Source organism: Heterocephalus glaber, unplaced genomic scaffold (assembly GCF_053883595.1).
Source record: "Heterocephalus glaber isolate CG9 unplaced genomic scaffold, H.glaber_assembly_v1.0 deba00001258, whole genome shotgun sequence".
NCBI classification, from domain to species: domain Eukaryota; kingdom Metazoa; phylum Chordata; class Mammalia; order Rodentia; family Bathyergidae; genus Heterocephalus; species Heterocephalus glaber.
The window spans coordinates 101627-119988 of NW_028258228.1; the positions used below are offsets into that span (position 1 = coordinate 101627).

At 41.0% G+C, this 18362-nt stretch overlaps 1 protein-coding gene across 2 annotated transcripts in view; it reads left to right on the forward strand.

Moving 5' to 3' along the window:
* The window catches only part of Zfand4 (zinc finger AN1-type containing 4), a 47293-nt gene extending 31421 nt beyond the window's left edge, over nucleotides 1–15872 (forward strand). For both annotated transcript variants that reach the window (XM_087211004.1, XM_087211003.1), the window contains 6 exons: nucleotides 297–483; nucleotides 5899–6046; nucleotides 11503–12273; nucleotides 13055–13109; nucleotides 14119–14233; nucleotides 15351–15872. In XM_087211004.1, coding sequence (XP_087067130.1) covers nucleotides 297–483; nucleotides 5899–6046; nucleotides 11503–12273; nucleotides 13055–13109; nucleotides 14119–14233; nucleotides 15351–15486 — 1412 coding nt within the window. In that variant the 3' untranslated portion in view covers nucleotides 15487–15872. The remainder of the gene's footprint in view (nucleotides 1–296; nucleotides 484–5898; nucleotides 6047–11502; nucleotides 12274–13054; nucleotides 13110–14118; nucleotides 14234–15350) is intronic.
* Nucleotides 15873–18362: the final 2490 nt, after the last annotated feature.

The window sequence follows — 18362 nt, forward strand, 5'->3', positions numbered from 1 at the left end:
TCGATCATTGGAAACAATATTTGAAAATATAGAAAACAGAAGGTATGCAGCAGAAAATTCTTAGATGATGGTATCATAAAAATCAGCAGATATACAGACGCTGGTGGTGCAGGAAAAGAAAATCCTTATGTTTTGGTCAGCATAATGATGCATTTTATTTCTTTCATAAAAACACAACATACGCAATGCTATATGCACAAGTGGTTACTCAGTTCAGCACATTATGTCCTGTTAGTGTACAAGATGCACAAAAGTTGCTGTAAATTGAAAACTTTCTGTTAATTTTTCCACTTTAGTTCCCATGGAAGACCCGCTTAGGGAGATGGCCAAGTACATGGACCCCAGTCAAGATGAGGTCTGGGAGAAGGCCTCCTGCAGCAGACAAGTTCCGTTCTTGGTTTACCGAGAAGGAGACCAGTTGAATTTCTTTTATGTAGTAGATAGGGGAGATGGCACTTTAACACCATTATCTGAATCTTTAAGGTAAATAGGTTTTCATTTGCATATCTCACCTAGTAAAAGAGAGTATCATCTGACACACTCCATATACTCTTTTGTTTACTTTGTGTGATCAAGTGATCTTAGTGTGTTTAACAAAACTAAATTTTTTGCAGTTCTCCCTGCCTTCCCCTCATATTTAATTTTTTTGTATGATTGATATTTAGAGTAATTTCTAAAACTACAGTTTCTTTACAGAGTAAGAGTTTCTCGTAAAAGATATCTGTTTCTGTTACTTTGTGAAACTCTAAGATGCCTCCTAGATAATAGTCTTGTGATAATAGCATGTTACTTAACTGTGACATAGTAGAAAAGGTTAAACCTATCATTGGATCTTTTTTCAAAATTTAACCCTGCCACTTAAAGAGTGATAAATATAAATCTCTTCTTTGTTTTTATTTTTCTACTCTGTAAAGGGGAGATAAATTGAAATATTACTTTTAAAATCAAAAGAGAAAATCCTAGAGGGGTTAGCTAGGCAATAGAAACATTGAAGGACTGGACCTGTTAACCTCTAAGTTTCTGTGCATTCCAGCTTACTGTGATTCTTTATCTCCCTTCACTTTCAGTCGTTAAACATTTACTGAACTTTTGTAGCTGACCACTGGTGTTACAAATAGTATCAACCTTACCTTTGTGAGTGTCAATCTGCTGTGGGTAGTACTGATGACATAACAAGATACCAAGATCTCTGGAGAATCAGAGAAGGTGCTCATTTTACCTAAAGATGGAGAGTTAGGGACAGTCTCTGAGGGGAAGTGACCCTAAAAGAGGAGAGGGAGTTTGCCAAGAAGACAAAGGAAGGAAAGGCATTCTGGGTGAAACAAATAAATAGGTAAAGCTATTCAAAAACAACAACAACAAAAAAAGCTTGTAGTCTGGGGAGCAGAGACTGGGGCTCAGGGTGCCACAGGCTGTTTGCCACTGTCAGCAGGGTGTGTTCTCATCTAGAGGCTGCACTAGGAAGAGAATCTGCTTTCAAACTCATTCACATTGTGTCCTTAATTCATTTCCTTTCAGGTAGACTGAGGCTCCAGGTTTTGCTGGCTGTTGGCTAGAGGCTGTCCTCAGCTCCCTTTTGTTTATTGTTTGTTTGGGGTTTTGTTGTGTGTTTGAGACCAGGTCTTGCTCTGTGGCCCAGGTTGTCTCCAGCTTATGGGCTGAAGCAGCTCTCCCACCTCAGCCTCCCGAGTAGCTGGGACTGCAGGTACCCTCTACCACGCCCCGCTATCAGCTCCCTTTGGATTAACTCAAAATGAACTGATTTGGGGCTAAATTAGATCTGTAAAATCCCTTTCCCTTTGCCATATCCCTTATCTAGAAGCTTGTCATAGGTCATGCCTACACTTAAGGGCACTCTATGGATGCAAACACCAGGCACTGGAGTCACAGATCTCCATGGGACTCTGTACCCCACAGAGTGCCTGTGGAAAAGAGCATGCACTCGCTGTTGGTGGCCACAGAGAACAGACTGTGCCAGTGCATGGTGACTGTTGTCCAGAGTGTCAGGATTTGGTCGGCACAGATATATGGGCTACAGGAGAGGAGGTGCGTAGCGAGGGCTGCTGCTCTGGACCACAGGCAGGGTCCCTTCACCAAGCTGCATCGCAATGAAAGAGCCACATGCAGTTGCTGTCACCACTGCTTGCTCACCTCTGCCATTGTGGTGCTAAAGCAGCAAAACAATACATGGTCAGGTGAATTGCTATGGCCCATGGCCATATTTTGCCAGTTCCTGCTTTAAGAAGAAACAGGGCAAATTAGGTGTTTGTGTGATTCATTATGGTACAAAATGCAGCATCCGTCTTTTTGATTTTCAAATAGTTTTATGATTCATGCTATCTTTCTGTTTTTTTAGAAGATGGAAAGGGACACTGCAAGACTTTAAAAAGTCTGTAAAAGTCAAATTAGGTCTTAGCTTTGGAATGAATAGTATTCCTGTTGAACTAAATACCTTATTTGCCCATCTGTTATCCTTTAATCATATTAAATTATTTAAATGTTTAAAGGAAATTTTACATAGTACTCAAGAAAATATGTAGAAAGCCAGGCATTGTGGTGCACACCTGTAATCCCAGCACTTGGGAGGCTGAGGCAAGGAGGATTGCCTCGAGTTTGAGGTCAGCCTGAACTACACAGTGAGACCCTGTCTCAAAAATCCAAAAGAAAAAAGAAAAAAATCTGTAGAAATTCAATAAATATTAGAATACTGAAATTTATAAAGATATTTGTGGAATAAGTTTATAAATCACTGTTATCTTAGTCTAGTAACATTTTTTTATTGTGGAAAAAAATTTCATGAATTCATGGTTTTTGAGAGGAAATATGCTGTGATGGTTAGGAAAACTGAGATGAATTTAAAGGTGTTTTTATCTTCTAAAATGCATCCAATGAAATGTTTATCTTGATTGTTCTTTTTCAATACACATATTTAATGGGAGAATAGATCTTTTCATGATGGTGATAATTAAGTCCAAAACTTCTTTCGGTATTTGATAACAATGAAGTTAAAATGTCATGGGGTAATTGAGAAATATTTAAAGTTAAAAAATAATGCCAGGTAACCCAGGAGAGAGTATACTTGAAACATTCCTTCTAAGTCCAGCAGGTGAACTGACAGTCTTCATGCGGCCCTCCTTTTCAGGTGTGGTTGACCTGGAGGCAAAGGCCACCACCCATCAGGTACTATAAGCTGTAAGTCTGTCACTCGTTTGGGGCACAACATGCTGCAGTTAAGCTATGGTCTGGTGCTTGGGGAAGCAACCGGAAGCGGTAAGAAGGATCAACTTTGGAACCAGACCAAGGGGCACTTGGATCTTGGGTGCTCCCATCTGCCAGCTTTCTGGTCGCAAGACAAATCGCTTAACCTCTCTAGCTGCAGTTTCTTCATTTAAAATGGGATATAAAGTCTGTCTTCTGTAGTTGTACAAGAATTAGGGAAATGTGTGGAAAGCGCCTGGCAGAGTCGGCATTCGGTACCAACAGGCAGTGTTTTGCTGGTGTCAGTTCTCATTCAGAGCCATCAGCATCACTGGGAAGCTACACTAGGTAGCTAGTGGCAGTTGCTGGTCAGTTCCTGCTTTGTCCCTTCTGACACTCATGCCTGTGTGCATGTAATTAACCCACAATCTCAAAACATCATCCGTTTCACCCCAGAAAGTTTAAGAATGTCCACCATATGTTCTGCCCATGTGCTGTGTCCTTCAGAAGCATTTATGGAATGTGCCCTGTATGTATGTCCTGGGAATGTCCCCATGTTTTACACCACACAGAACAAGAATTGTTATGCTCCATGCCTTTGTAGCACAACTACATGCTCTACTATTCATGTGAGTACTTCAGGTGCAGTGACTAGTAAGTATTCTTATTCTGCTCTGTTTAAAGTTTGAATCATTTTCCAAATAGGCTGAGTGCTGTGTGAGACAGCATACGGAGGGCCAGTGAGAATTTACCAGGGCAAGGATAATGGTAACATTAAGGGTTTATCCTGGTCAGAGTACACTGTCAAGAGGGACAACAGACAAGTTCTAAGAGAGGAAGCATGCCTTCGGGGTGAGAAATTGGGGGTTTTGTGAAAGTTTGAGGATGTGGAAACAGTCTAGGCAGCAGATATGATTATCTAAAGAATATCTTTTTCCAGATCATCTAGGACCTTCTAGAACTTCCAGGAGCACCTGCATTGTGACTAAAATTGTATGTTTGAAGTTGCAGTTTAACAAGACCACTTCCTTGAGGGCTCACAGAAGGAAGGCCTTTTAGTTTCAGATAGAGACTTGTACACATTAACTTTTAGAGAAGGTGGGTCAGAGTTCCTTGGGAAGAATGAATCGGCCCTACATCAAAGATGTGTTTTTGTCTTGTGTAGATTTGGTCAGTGCTGCTTTGTTGTCTTCTGGATGCTGAGCAAGATGGCTCAGGGAGATTTCTGCTGCTAAGGCTTTCCCCCTTGCATCACCAATGGGTAGCCACTGCAGTGAGCTTGTGTTTTTTACAAACCCTTACTATCCACATTTTCTCACTGTTTAAAATGTACTGAGATTTTAATGTTTCTATTCAGTTCATCAAACATGTATTGGGTATGTCCCAAGCACTGTTGTCAGGTGCAAAGACTAGGAGGATATGTAAAGCCTATTGTGTGCTTTACACAAGGGAAGCAAACATGTAAGTAAAAATATGAAGATTGTGTGCAGTGTCATTCTAGTATGCAGTCAAAAAGAAGAGGCTCCAGGTGTATCCTTGAAGTGTAAATAAATGTCATGATGGTTAACTGCTCACCCATAAAGAAGGACAAAGTTGAGTCATTTGTAGGGAAGGGGATGCACCTTGAGGACATAATGCTCAGAGAATTAAAGTCAGATGCAGAAGGTTAAATATCACATGATTTCTCTTATATGAGAAACCCCAAATATAAATAACTTAAAGAGCAAAATAAAAGATAGATGATAGGAAACAAGGAGGTAGACTGTGAAGATGGGAAGGGGGTCTGGAATGAGGGGAGATGGGAAGGAGGGGAAGGGAAGTAAAAATGATTAAGATGTGATACATATATATACTAATTCCCCAAGACAAATATCATTCTTACGCATTGCAAACATACTAATAGAAATATAACATGTGGAATCTAAAAAAGTAGAGGTCAAATGGCAAGAAATTAGGAAGACTATTAGAGACCAGAAAGGGGGTGAGGAAAGAAAGAGGAAAGGGTATAATGAGGTACATGTCCTGCACATGTAGAAACATGCTAAAGCTAAACCTCTTATTCTGGATAACTCCATGCACTAATACAGTAAAAAAGGCAAAAACAGTGTAACGTGTGATAATGTGCACCAAGGCTTGACGACCATGGGTGTGGCTCTGTGTTAAAATCCATGCTGTTCTAAGTGATTATGTTTCCAAACATACTTAGAAAAATTCTCTTATCCCCTTTTTAATATCTTTTGAGAACAGAAAATGTTCTGCTAACACTGGAGTTAGGAGTTCTTTTCATTGTGTGTCCCTCAGATGCATGGGAACTGGTACTTCTCTTCTGTGACAATTTTGCTTTCATTCTGGGTCATAGAAACCTGATGAGCCTGTGGTCTAGGTTGCATACTTAGCAGCCTTGGCTAAACATTCTTGCGGAAATAGATTTTGCCTCTTCTTGAATGATAGAGCAGGTGCCAAAAGATCTCCACCTGTGATACACTGAGTTCAGAGAAGCACAGCTGACTAGATCTTCACCACAGTATCAATCCCCGTTTAATCTGTTCTCCCAAGGAAGACCTTTTCAAAACATGTCTTCCCTGGGCTCGAATTGACAGCATGTGTTTGCCCTAGCAGCCTCTGGCTTGCAGTAGAGCTTCTTACTTGTGGACAGGTAGGTGTCGTGCAAGCTTCAAGTCATTTTCGTTTTCTTTGCAGCGGTGGTTCTGTGTACAATTTGTGTACAGATGAGGATGGGGAGGTGGACCTTTCTCCTTCTGGGCAAAAGACCATTGAAAATTCAATAACTATGAATAAGATGAAGCTGCTGAAGGCGAAGATGGAGAGCATGAACCTCGGCAGAAAGGTAACACAGTGCCGGCCAGGCTTTCTCTAGCTTACCCTGGAAGGGCTGGGTCACAGGGGGAGTGGACAAAGCATTATGAGGTATGGAAATCCTGATACATTTTCTTAAGCCAAAACATGACTGAAGAAGTTGTACTGCACTTAAAATAATTTGTAATTTTTTAAAATTTCATAGTGCTAGAACTATAAAGGATGATGAAACGTAGATTAATCTTGTAACAATTACTTCTTAAAATTCTGTTAAGCCTACGGGGTTCTCTGTGATAGAGCAGGTGCTCAGCCTGTGCAAGGGCTTGGCTTCAACACCCAATACTGTCCCCAAATCCTATGTTAATATTTGCTTATTATGGATAATATTTCTGCCTTTAGTAGATACCACCAGTTTTCAAAAGCAATTCCAAAATGATTAAACCAATTTGCATTCTGTCCAGCAGACAGACAAGTGAGACTTGTACCTCTGGTTGGTATTTGGCATATCCTCCTCTTTATTTTTGCCACTCAGGTTGGTATCTAGTGGCATTGCCCTGTAGTCTTGTGAGGCAGCCGACGGCACCGAGCTAAATCCCCGGCCCCCTGTATTCTTAACTTGCATCTCTCTGATGATCAGGGAAATAGAGCATCTTTCCATTTCTCTTGGGCCTGTGGATATCCTTTTCTGTCAAATCCCTGATCAGATGCTTTTTGTTGTTATTTTTACATTTTATTTATCCACATATCCACCAGTGGATACTTGTGTTGCTTCTGCATCTTGGCTGTTGTGAAGAATGGGGCCATGAACATGGGATGCAAATACCTCATTGAGATCTGGCTTTCATTTCTTTTAGGATACACTAGAGGTGAAATTGCTGGAAAATATAGTATAGTAATTCTATTTTTAATTTTTGGGGGAACCACCAGACCATTTTCCATGGTAGCCTTATTACGTGACATTTAAGATGGATTTTCTTATTTCTTTAAAAACTGCTTTTAGGGTTCTGATAGGGATTGCATTAAGTCTGTCGAGCTCTAGTATTGGTGATATTGGGTAGTATTGGTGATATCTTTTTGACTAGTGACTTATTTAGAAGTGGGCTCTATAGTTTCTAAAACTTGCAATTTTCCATACCTTTTTAATATTGATTTGCAGCATAATTTTACTGTGGTTGGGGAACATAATGATTTCAGTCCTTTGAAAATAGGTGAGGTTTGATTTGTGACTATGCTTACTGGTAAATGCTACTGGTACCCTTGAGAAGACTGTATTTGGTCATTGTATATTATTCTCTTTATATCAGTAGATCAAATTTGTTGATTGTGGTGTTAGGTCTTCTGTTTTTTTCTTTTCTTTTTTTTTTTTTCAGTACTGGGGATCGAATTCAGGACCTTGCACTTTCGAGGGAGGCACAGTGCCACTGAGCTACATCCCCAGCCCAGGTCTTCTGTTTCTTTATCCTTTCTGATTTGTTTTCTGTGGGTTTTCCTGGAGAAGGTTTCTGTTTTCTATTATTTATTGAGAGAAATATGTTAAAATCTTCCTCCATGTTTGTGGATTTGTTTTTCTAAAAGTTCTTAATTTTTCCCTTACATATTTTGAAAGTCTGTCGTTGGATCTAGTAAAGACGTGCAGTTGTGATACCTTCCTTATGTTTTGTTTGTTTGTGTTTCTATGGTATATCCTTGCCACTCTACTCTGACTTTCAAGTGGTTATAATTTAAGCAGCACATGGTTTGGCTCACTTTTATCTAAGGTGATGAGTTTAGTTTTGTTTATTTGTCTCTTTTTGCAGTTCTAACAGTTGAATTCAGGGCCTTCACAATGAGATAAATACCCAGCCCTTTTTGTTCTCTATTTTCCCACCCACTTTGTTTCTTTTTTCTTTTCTTCTTTAGTTTTGGCTTTGTTAGGTGTACTCTATTTTTTGTTTTCCATGTTTTTGTTAGCTATACCTTCTCTTACTGTTTTCTTTCAGTGGTTACTGTGGAGATTACAGTGTGCACCCTTGATTTATTATTGTCTAGCAAAAATAATTTCTATGACTTTCATTTAGTTGTAGTGGTATTACTACTGTAGACCCTGGAATCTGAGCACACTCATTTCATTCACACTGTCATCACGTTAAGTCTGTGTGTGCTTGGAACCCCAATCATTTTATATTGCCAGTATTAGACTGTATTTCATATGTACCTACAGAGCCATCTTATCTGTTGCTCCTTATTCTTCCCTGAAGTTATATGCTTTCTTCAAGGATTATTTCCCCTCTATCTGAATTGTCTTCTTTAGAGTTTCTTTTCATTTAGGGCTCCTGAAAATGAATTCTCTCAGCATTTATCTGAAAATTTATTTTATGTTTATTTTACTGCCAAGCCAAGTAGCTTTTCTTTGTAAATGACTTGATCTTATTGTCTTTTTAAGTGTAATGGTCTTACTTAGGATATGTCTTGGAATTAAGTATTCTAAGTCAATTTTCACTACACCCTTGTGCCTTTTTAACATAAAGATTCAAGTCTTTTATTTCAGGATGATTTCTTGTAGTTTGTATATTTTTGATGTTATTTATTTATTTTCTAGGAACTTTACACACCTGCTGAAACTTCATTCCCTTGACTGTTGCACCTTTTTTCAGTGTTGTTTATTAATTTCAGTAGAATAGTAGAATCTTGTCTCTTTTGGGCATCTTATAATTTATTCATTTCTGAAATGATTTCCCTGGACTAGATCAATTTATTTCATATCTTCCTAATTTTTTGTCTACTTTTTCTTGAGTTTGGGGATTTATGATTTTATAGGACTTTCTTTTGCTTTTGCTTTTTGATGGAATCCAGGGTTTTGTGCATCCTAGGCAAGCACTCTACTGCTGAGCTAAATCTCCAGCCTTGATAAGACTTTAAAAAATATCTGTGAATACTAATTTGAAAATATTTAATTCAGATTGGAGGGCTGGGATATAAGTTTTTTTGTTTGTTTTAGAGATTTTTTCCCCCCTCATTGTGTTGGTGAATCTAGCTGACATGTTCTAATTCTTATTTTTTAATGTATTTCATTAGCTTTGTGTGCATTTGGTCTGCCTTTTTCTGCTTATTTTCTAATTTTTTCCTATAACATTTACTTGAATAAGGATTCATAGTTGGGTGTTAATACACAGCAGTGAGGATTTTGTGTGGGGAAGTAAGTTTCTTATTAGGTCACACTTGCAACCCTATCTGCTCTCAAGAGGTTGAGTCAAGAAAAGTGCAAATTCCAAGCCCATCCGGGCAATTTAGTGAGACCCTGTCTCAATTAAAAACGACTTGAGATGCAGCTTTGTGATAGAGTACCCCGATACTGTGAGGAGAGGGTGCAAACACTCTTTTCTCTAGAAAATTGCAAGAATTTCAGTTTTCATTTTTGTTTTTGTTTGTACTACTAGGGATTGAGCCCAGTGCCTTCACACTGAGCTAGCTCTTCTGCCCTTTTATTTTTTATTTTGAGACAGGTTCTCACTGAGCACTAAGTTGCCTAGGCCAGGCTCCAATTTTCAGTCCTCCTGCCTCAGTCTCCCACAGTGCTGGAGTTGTTTCTGTTTAAGTCACTGTTACTCTTTTAGAAGGAAGGTTTTGTGATTTACTTTTGTGTCTCTGAGATCTTTACTCTCCCCGTCCTGTCTTTCTTTACCATCCTTCTCATGTTCTCAAAGGGGAGGCACCTTTCCTTCCAGTTGGGTCCTCCCCCACAGCCATGCCTCTGAAATGACCTCCTTGGTCTCCAAGCGATTTCTCGATTTCTCATTGCCCTTTTCATCCTGGTGGCCCATGTTTGATAGCACAGGTTTTAGACCCACTTTCAGTATTTTCGTAACAAGTAGGATTTTTTTCTTTGATGGGCATACTTTGTTCCATCAGCAGTTTAACCTGCCTCTCTCATTCTGTTTTTTTGTTCGTTTTGTTGAAGCTCAACATTCTTCTCACCACAGCAATAGGCTTTGCAGGTGAGTCTTAGATTTACCTAGGGCCCTGCCCAGGCTAGACAAGTGCCCTGCCACTGAGCCACATTCCCAGACCAATGGGATTAGCTTAGATTGTTACTTAATTCTGGGGGACGTGGTGGGGGAGGGTAGAAGTTGCATGGAGAGATTCAGATTTAGGCAACCAGCATAAATCTCCACGGCCTAGAAGTCGTAACCCTAACTTTTGAAGAATTTTTTGGTGGATGTAAAATTGGCAATGGTCCCAGATTGGCAATGGCCCCAGCATAAAAGCAGCAGCAGGAATTGGTTCAGGTTCATAAGGCCTTTTCTTCTTAGCTCCTCTTGTTTTCCTTGCCTCAATGCTATCTCCTAGATTATCTGAATTTTCTGACAACATAGCATATTTTCTGTCCCTTGTAAGGAGAGTGTTTGTCATCAGATACTTCATCCTATCCCATTCCCTGCTGGCTACCATTTTGTTAAGTCTTCTTTCCTTTAATTCTCAACTTTCCTCATAAGAGCATGAATTTTTGCAGAACTTTCATTAAAACTTTTAACCATACTCTGGTTTCTTCTCAGATCAAATAAATCTTTCAATGTTTTAAAACCCTGAGCCAGTGGGTCCAAGACCACTCCCAGGTGTATGCTTTGCTGGGAAGAGTCATTGGAGCATAATACATATGATATAATTGCACTGTGACTAGGCTTTGTTGCAGCAAAGGATATAAAGCAAATCAACAAAGGGAAAAGGTAGAGGGAGCCAAGTCCAGAGGAAGCCAGGCCCAGACTTCCCAGGGTCCTTTCCCACAGGGCCTGTAGGATGTGGCTAGCTCCTCCACCAAGGGTGAGCAGTACGCAGACCTCACTGGGCCTGTCTGCGGGGCACTCTTCTGTCCAGCGTGTGTGTCCCAGACTCCTGAAAGAAATCAGGCATTCAGCGTTACCCATATCGTGTGCACAAGCAGTTTGCCTAAGTGACATGCAAGCCACTTTTTTTTTTTGTACTTGGACACAGGGCCTTCACTCTGAGCTATATCTCCAGCCCTTTTTTAAATTTTATTTTATTTTATTTTTTGAGACAGAGTCTAGCAAAGTTGCCCAGGCTAGGCTGGAACTTGCCCTTCTTTTCCCTCGCCTCCCAGAGCCATTAGGGTCAGGGCCACCCTCCTGAAACACAAGTTCCTTCCAGGAGAGCAGTTGATGATCCTCAGCCCTTCAAACACTTGTTCATTCTGGCAGGAAAGATGGTCCAGGATGGAAAATGGGTCAGCAGTGCTATATCACAAATAATCAACCTATGTTCCTCTCAGTAAAACTGAGAAATAATATTACGGTAAATACAATTATTTTTCTTTAACATTCTCAGAAAATTATACCCAGTGAAGCAAAATAGCGCAATTATTCTCAATCAGAATCTTAAGGTGTATACCGTTTAAAGATTTGGCATTGAGATTATGAAATGCCAAAGTGCTGTGATTAGCCAACAGGTGGTGAGAAGGACCCTCAGTAATGTCTGTGTGCTGTTTCCTTGCAGCCCAAGAGAGTCCCGAGGGTGCAGCCTCACCCACCCAACATGCGCCCCTCCAGTGACTCTTCGGGCGTGATCCCCCGCCCCCCGCTGCTGCCCGCCCTCACGCCCCTGGGCCTGGGGACCCAGGGACACCTGAGGCCGGGGTCCTCTCAGCCTCAGGGCACCCAGCACTCCACAGGGAACTTGGCGACCAAGGACCTGCAGGATCCCGTCCTTGTGATCCCACCCCTCAAAGAGCACAAACCCGAGGCTGCGCTGCGCCCCGCAGAGACGGAGGGGAACGCTGCGGGGGCGGGCTGTGGTGCAGGCGCCCAGGGCGCGCGGAGGGCCAGCGTCTTGTCCCCATCGACCCCGGCCTCTCCCAAGGCAGCAGCACACAGTCCCTGGGACAGCGGATCACCGGGGAAGCCGCACCGAGAGCCCAGGGCACGGGACTCCAGAGCCGCCCTCGAGCCCATTGTCCCCAGCCCTGGCCGTGGCTGTGGAGGGGTGAAGGTCTGCTCTCCGGGGAAGAGGCCCGACGTCATCTCCCGAGTGGAGGGGCGGGACATCACGGAGATGGCCAACAAGGCCACCAAAGATCACGTAGGCCGTGTGAGCAAGGCCAGGCTACTGGCTTCTTTAGCCCGGAGCTGGAGCAGGGCCGGGGTACAGAGTGGCCACAGCCTGGGCCGGCTGCGCCCCCCGGGGACCACGCTGCATCCGCCGCTCCGGCGCCTGTACCCCTCAACCCCAAGCGGCTCTCCCGGGCCCCAGCCTATAGTGCCCTTCCCGGTAAGTGCAGCCCTTTCTGCGATGCTGAGAAGAGAGGCAACACTGAGTCTTGTCTCTGGCCATAAATAGGCCTGAGGGTGGTGGTGGTGGTGGTGGTGGTGTTTTCCAGTTTGTAGTCAGTCTATTTGATGATTAAATTTTATTTATTTATTTTGGGGTTGGTTTTGGTTGAGTCAGGATCTCCCTACCTAGTTTAGGCTGGACTTGAACTCACTGTGTAGCCCAGGCTGGCCTTGAATTCTCAAGGATCCTCCTTCCTCAGCCTCCTGACTGCCGGGATTACAGGCCTTCACTACCACACCCAGTTTGATGATTAAATTTTAAATGTATTGGTCCTAAATTGAGAACTGTAATTGAAAATAGGTAAACAGTTTCTTAAATACTAAATATTTTTATTTGTGCTTTTTCACAAAGTAAGAATTCTTATCTGAGCCATCAAACTTTAGTCTTTTAAACATTAATAATAAACACTAGGCTGGGCATGGTGGTGCAGGCTTGTAATCCCAGCACTGGGCAGACTGAGTAGGAGGATCACTGTGAGTTCAAATCCAGCCTGGACTACAAAGTAAGACACTGTCACAAAAATAAATGATGATAACAATAATAATAATAATAATAATAATAGGCACTACATAGTAGTGCTAAAAGTGAGAATTGGGTTCCAAATTAATTTAAACAAAAATCAAATAATGTTAAAGGGAAGCCCCACCATATCTTAGTACAGTCCGAGTTTGTCGCCCCACTGGTGACTCACCTCTGCAGGTGTTTTGTGTTCTTGCAGTCTGCCCTTGGCCTGGAAATGAAACGAAACAGTGCAGCAGCAGGGAAAAGAGGAGGTAAGGAAACGGGGTCACCATGGAGACAGAATGAGGCTAATAATCATACCGTTTATGTACCCTATTGAATCTCCATGGAGAAAGGGAGAGAACGTCTCCGTGGTGTGCACAGAGCGAAGGCTCTCCCTAAGCTTTTTCGCAGTTCAGGAAATGATGAATGGCATGTAGAATACCCTTGAAGAATAAAACCAAGTTTGAAATTGATAGCTCCTATCTGGGAGGAGCCCACTTCAGAGTTGCCATGTGGTTCCCAAGCTCCAGCGGCTGAGCCTGCTGGGTTGCAGGGTAGGGTTGGAGGAATTGGCCTGGGCAAGTGTTTTAAGCATCCTAGTCCAACATCAGTCTCTCTTAGACAGCCTGGTTATGTCTGGACTAAAGAAGGACCAGGCCTCCGCAGCACAGGGACAGAGCAGCTCTCAGAGCGTCTTCTGCCAGGAGTGGCTCCTCACAGACATGCTGGCTGGTTTTCCCAGGAGGGGAGCAACAGCTGTCTTCTTCCTTTATGCTTTAATAGCAAGTACCTGATCTGGGCTTTGACAAAAGGCATAGCTTTGGTTAATTGTAAAGCTAGTTGTCAGAATCCTTGAAGGGTCTTCTGAGAATTTAGCTGCCAAATACTGAGCTCAGGCCTCCCACACCTCTTCATTTATAGGATGATTGTATTACAGCTGGATTATTCTTGAAGGACTCATCAAGTATGATTCTGAGCCAGACATCTTTCTTAATTCTCTTCAAGGCTTGGTTTACTTTATATGAGCTGATTACCCTTAGGTGCAACCAGAAAAGTATTAGTGTGTCCAAGAAGTCCATATCAGTATAAACCTACTAAATCTTAAAAGCAGCGTCCTTGTGCAACTCCTTTTGTAGATTCTATAACTAAATTTTAGATAGAAAATGCTACAAATTACATTTTTGTGGCAGAGATGTTTACTGCAACAGAAATATGTTTTGCTTAGCTGTTCATGTATAGATTTTAAGCCTTTTAATCAAGTGCCCTTTCTCTTAACAGGAGAGTGTACCCTCCCACCTGTGAAAGCTCCTCTCCAAACAAAGAAGAAAGCAACAACAAAACATTGTTTTCTTTGTGGAAAGAAAACTGGACTGGCTACTAGCTACAAATGCAGGCAGGTTGAATGCAGGAAGGTTGGCCAGCTGGAGCAGCTCAGATGCTTTTCTGGCAATGACCTAGCCTGGGGATTATGCAAATAAAGCATGATTTAAGTTGGCTTCTCACAACATCAAGATGATGTTCAAATAGCAGCCCTCAGGTGAATCCCTGATTGACTAAAGTCAAGAACAAGTAAGGGCTGGAGAGTTAGCTCAGTGGTACTCTGCGTGCCTTGCATGCATAAGCTCCTGAGTTCAATCCCTGGTATGGGGGGGGGGGCAATTTTGGTCCAGGGATTAGCTCAGTGGTGCTGTGCCTGCCTCAAAAGTGCAAGGTGCTGAGTTCGATCCCTGGTACCAAAAAAAAGAACAAGTAGATAACTCATGAGTTTGCAAGAGGCAAAAGCAGATCCTGCACTGTCCTCTAACTAGGAGATTCGAGCTAGCGGGAAAATGAACCTTCTTTGTTTTGTGTTAAATATGCATGGCTTTTGTTGGAACGTTACCTTAGAAGAAGGCCCTCTGCAAGATGCTATTATTTTACATTGACAAAAACAGACTACATTGAAAGTTAATTTACTATAAATTTTAACAATTATATGGTACAATTATTTCAAAACAGTTGAATAATACATTTTTTAAAGTAAAGAACTTTTTCTTCCCATAATTATGTTTTTCATTAGCATTGACTGATATCTCCAAGAATGGTGATGTCTGGCCTTTGGGTAAGCCCAGGCATTGAAAATAACTGCTACTTTTTGAAGTGTCTTGTATTCAAACAAAATGCCTTACCATAGTAACATTTTTAAAAAATTCTTTCATGAAGTAGCTATATTTAACATAATTTTTTCATAAGACTGCATTTTTCAGACTTTCATTTAGGTTTACTAGGTGTAGGAGATATGGTGGAGATATTTATCACCTTTTGCAATGGGGCTACTTCACATGAAGGCTAAACGTAGCTTCAATCCATAATAGATTCTTTATTATAAATTGCCACTCATAGACAGTTAGCTTGTTCTTTTCAGGGTCTCTGCTTTTGAGAAATTGAAATTGAGAAAGATCCAGAGAGCATCTGCTGGCCTGCACACCCCTCTGAAATGTGCCTATTCACACACCCTTTCTGTGCTCTAGATGTGGGAACAACTTCTGCGCATCTCATCGCTATGCAGAGACTCACGGCTGCACCTTTGATTACAAGAGTGCAGGGAGGAGGTTCTTACAGGAGGCAAATCCTGTGGTGAAAGCACCCAAACTTCCAAAAATCTGACTCTTCTGCTGCAGCCTACTGTTCTGCTCACGGAATCGTATTATATTGACAGAAGAAAAATTGTTTAGGCTGCATTTTTTTGTTCAACTCCAAAAGATTTGCCAAATAACAGAAGCATCTAACGCTTACTGTTGGAGGATGAGAATGCTACTGTATTTGACATCTTTATTTTTTTGGTGAATCAAAAGTTTTAAAAATAGTTTTTAAAACTTTACACTGTAATGTCTTAGCTTTGTTATTGCATGTCGTGTTAAGTGTCATATTTGATACTGCAGTTTTACTAGACAACTCTTCAAACATGCACTTTAGGAAGCAAATACTGACTGTGTAACAGAGCATCCACTTGTGTGGCATGTGTGGTTATATGAAGGCTTTGCCAAAATGAATCACTTTTTTGTCTTTTTTGTGGGAGAGGGGTAGGGAAGGTGAGGATTTTTTTTTTTAAATCCCATGTGTGAAAGTTTATGGAGTTACTGGCAAGTTCTTTTTATTATTTTAAACTACTTTCTATAAAAAGAACATTTGGGTTTCAAGAGTGGTTTTTAACATATAAATCTTCCATATTCAGAGTGGCGTCCAGATATATGTCCATTCTATAAAACACATCATGTTAATCAAGTACGTATTTCTTAAAATACTATTTTTATTTTTTGGGGAGTATCAGGGATTGAACTCGGGACCTTGCACTTGCAAGGCAGGCAGCAAAACTACTGCGCTAAATCCCTGGCCCTTAAAATACTGTTTTTTAAATGGCATTTTAAAAACAATTTTACTTGTTGCCACTAAAAAGAGACACCAACTTTCAAAAAATGGCTATATTTAAAGCAGAACTTTACAACATTGTACAGCATTGTTTGTGTTTCTTATAGGTTGAGTGCTATTACCAGGAGAAATGCAAAAAAATACTCAGTTTTACTCTGAGTTTTATTTACAATAAATTTTTTCACAAATTTTCTTGTATAAAACTTTTTTTTTCTTGTATAAAACTTTTGAATGAAATAAATTAAAATCCATTCTGCTTGCAAAAATGACTATGGGGGCCAGGGATTTAGCTCAGTAGTTTCACCGCCTGCCTCGCAAGCACAAGAACCCAAGTTCGATCCCTAGTACCAAAAAAAAAAAAAACAAAAGACTATCAGTATTAAAATCTTCTTTTCAGGCCTCAGGGACCTTTCCTGGGGTGAGCTGGGACCACGCAGGCTTTACCTTCTATTCCCTCACGTGCAGCAGAGATTGTTGATGCCACCAGAACTAGAACAGAATACATCTACAAGGGGAAATGAAGTGGGTGGAAGTTGTGCTTTTAAAGAGGGATAGGTATAGGTTAATGCACATATTTCCATCTGTAGTAAGGAGTTCCTCAGTCCCCCACCCTTAAGAAAATGTGCTTTAGATAGATAAAATACAAAGGACTTAGTTACACAGATAGAATGCTGAGAAATTAAAGCATAATTATTCTCTAAGTAAATTATGTCTTGCTTTAAGTTTTACCAAAGATTTAGGTTAAAGCCTTTTCACTACTTAGTCACCAAGAGATGAACCACTTGGGCTGGGGATTTAGCTCAGTGGCACCACGCCTGCCTCACAAGCGCAAGGTCCTGAGTCCAATCCCTGGTACCACAAAAAAAAAAAAAAGAGAGAGATGAACCACTTTAATTCATGAAATTATTATCAAGAAGCATTTCTGTTTGCTTAGATTCTTATTTTTTTGTGTGTGGTACCAGGGATCAAACTCGGGACCTTGCAATTTCGAGGCAGGTGGTGGAACCACTGAGCTAAATCCCCAGCCCTTGCTTAGATTCTTATGGAGATGCAGTGCAATTCAAACTTCAGAGACTTCAGATCGGTCTTTAGAGTCTAGTAATTAGGAGAGGGCGTTGTGTGTAGCCCCTGGTTAAACATTCATTGAATAATTGTTGTGTTGGACAGCTTCTCTGTGATAACATACAGTGGTACCTAGGTTCACAAACTCGATTCCATGATTCTGGTTGCAAACCAAGTTGGACAAGAACTGAATCAAATTCAATGGTTAAGTTCAATGTTGACTTTATGGGGAAATTTGATTTGGTTCTCATCCAGTTCAGTTTGTGAATGCAATTGTGGAGAGAATTGAGTTCGCGAACTGAGGTAAATGCTTTTTTGTTGTTGTTAATCCTATCATATTTAGCTTCTCGATTTTTTAAAAAGAGTAATGTATCAGACAAGATTCAGTAGAGGAATGGATTTGATATAAAAATATATATATGTTCATGGGCCGGGGATTTAGCTCAGTGGTTCCACCGCCTGCCTCTCAAGCTAAGGACCTGAGTTCGATCCCCGGTACCAAAAAAAAAAAAAATATATATATATATATATATGTTCACACATATATAAAGGATTTAAGAAAGTAGACTTACAGTGGTCGCCTTGGGAGTCAGGGTGCATAAATGCAGAATGGCTGTGTGCTGGAGAGCTGGAGGACATTCGAAGGCCTGGAGTTCACTGCAGAATCTGGTGTGAGTCCTTTTCCAAAAGCTGAAGGGTCTGTGCTGGAAGCCTTAAAGAACTGGAGATGAACTTCTAAAGGTGATGGCAAAGACTAGAGCTCCTCCAAAGAAGCAAAAAGGACAGAATCCTATTTTCATTCCATCCAGGCTACAACCCTATTATTGGTGCCACCCACACCCAGGATGAGTCTTATGTCCTCAATTTGTAACTTAGAAGTCAATCAGACATGTCTAGAACTGTGCTCCACTAATCCACTAGGTGTGTCTTATTCCAAGTGGACACCACAATTAACCATCACAGAATTTGGCTTCAACAGCATTGAAAATCTATTCTTTTTAATTTTGTGAAATACTTTTAAGTTATATTTGGTGCAATATAATAATTCTAAT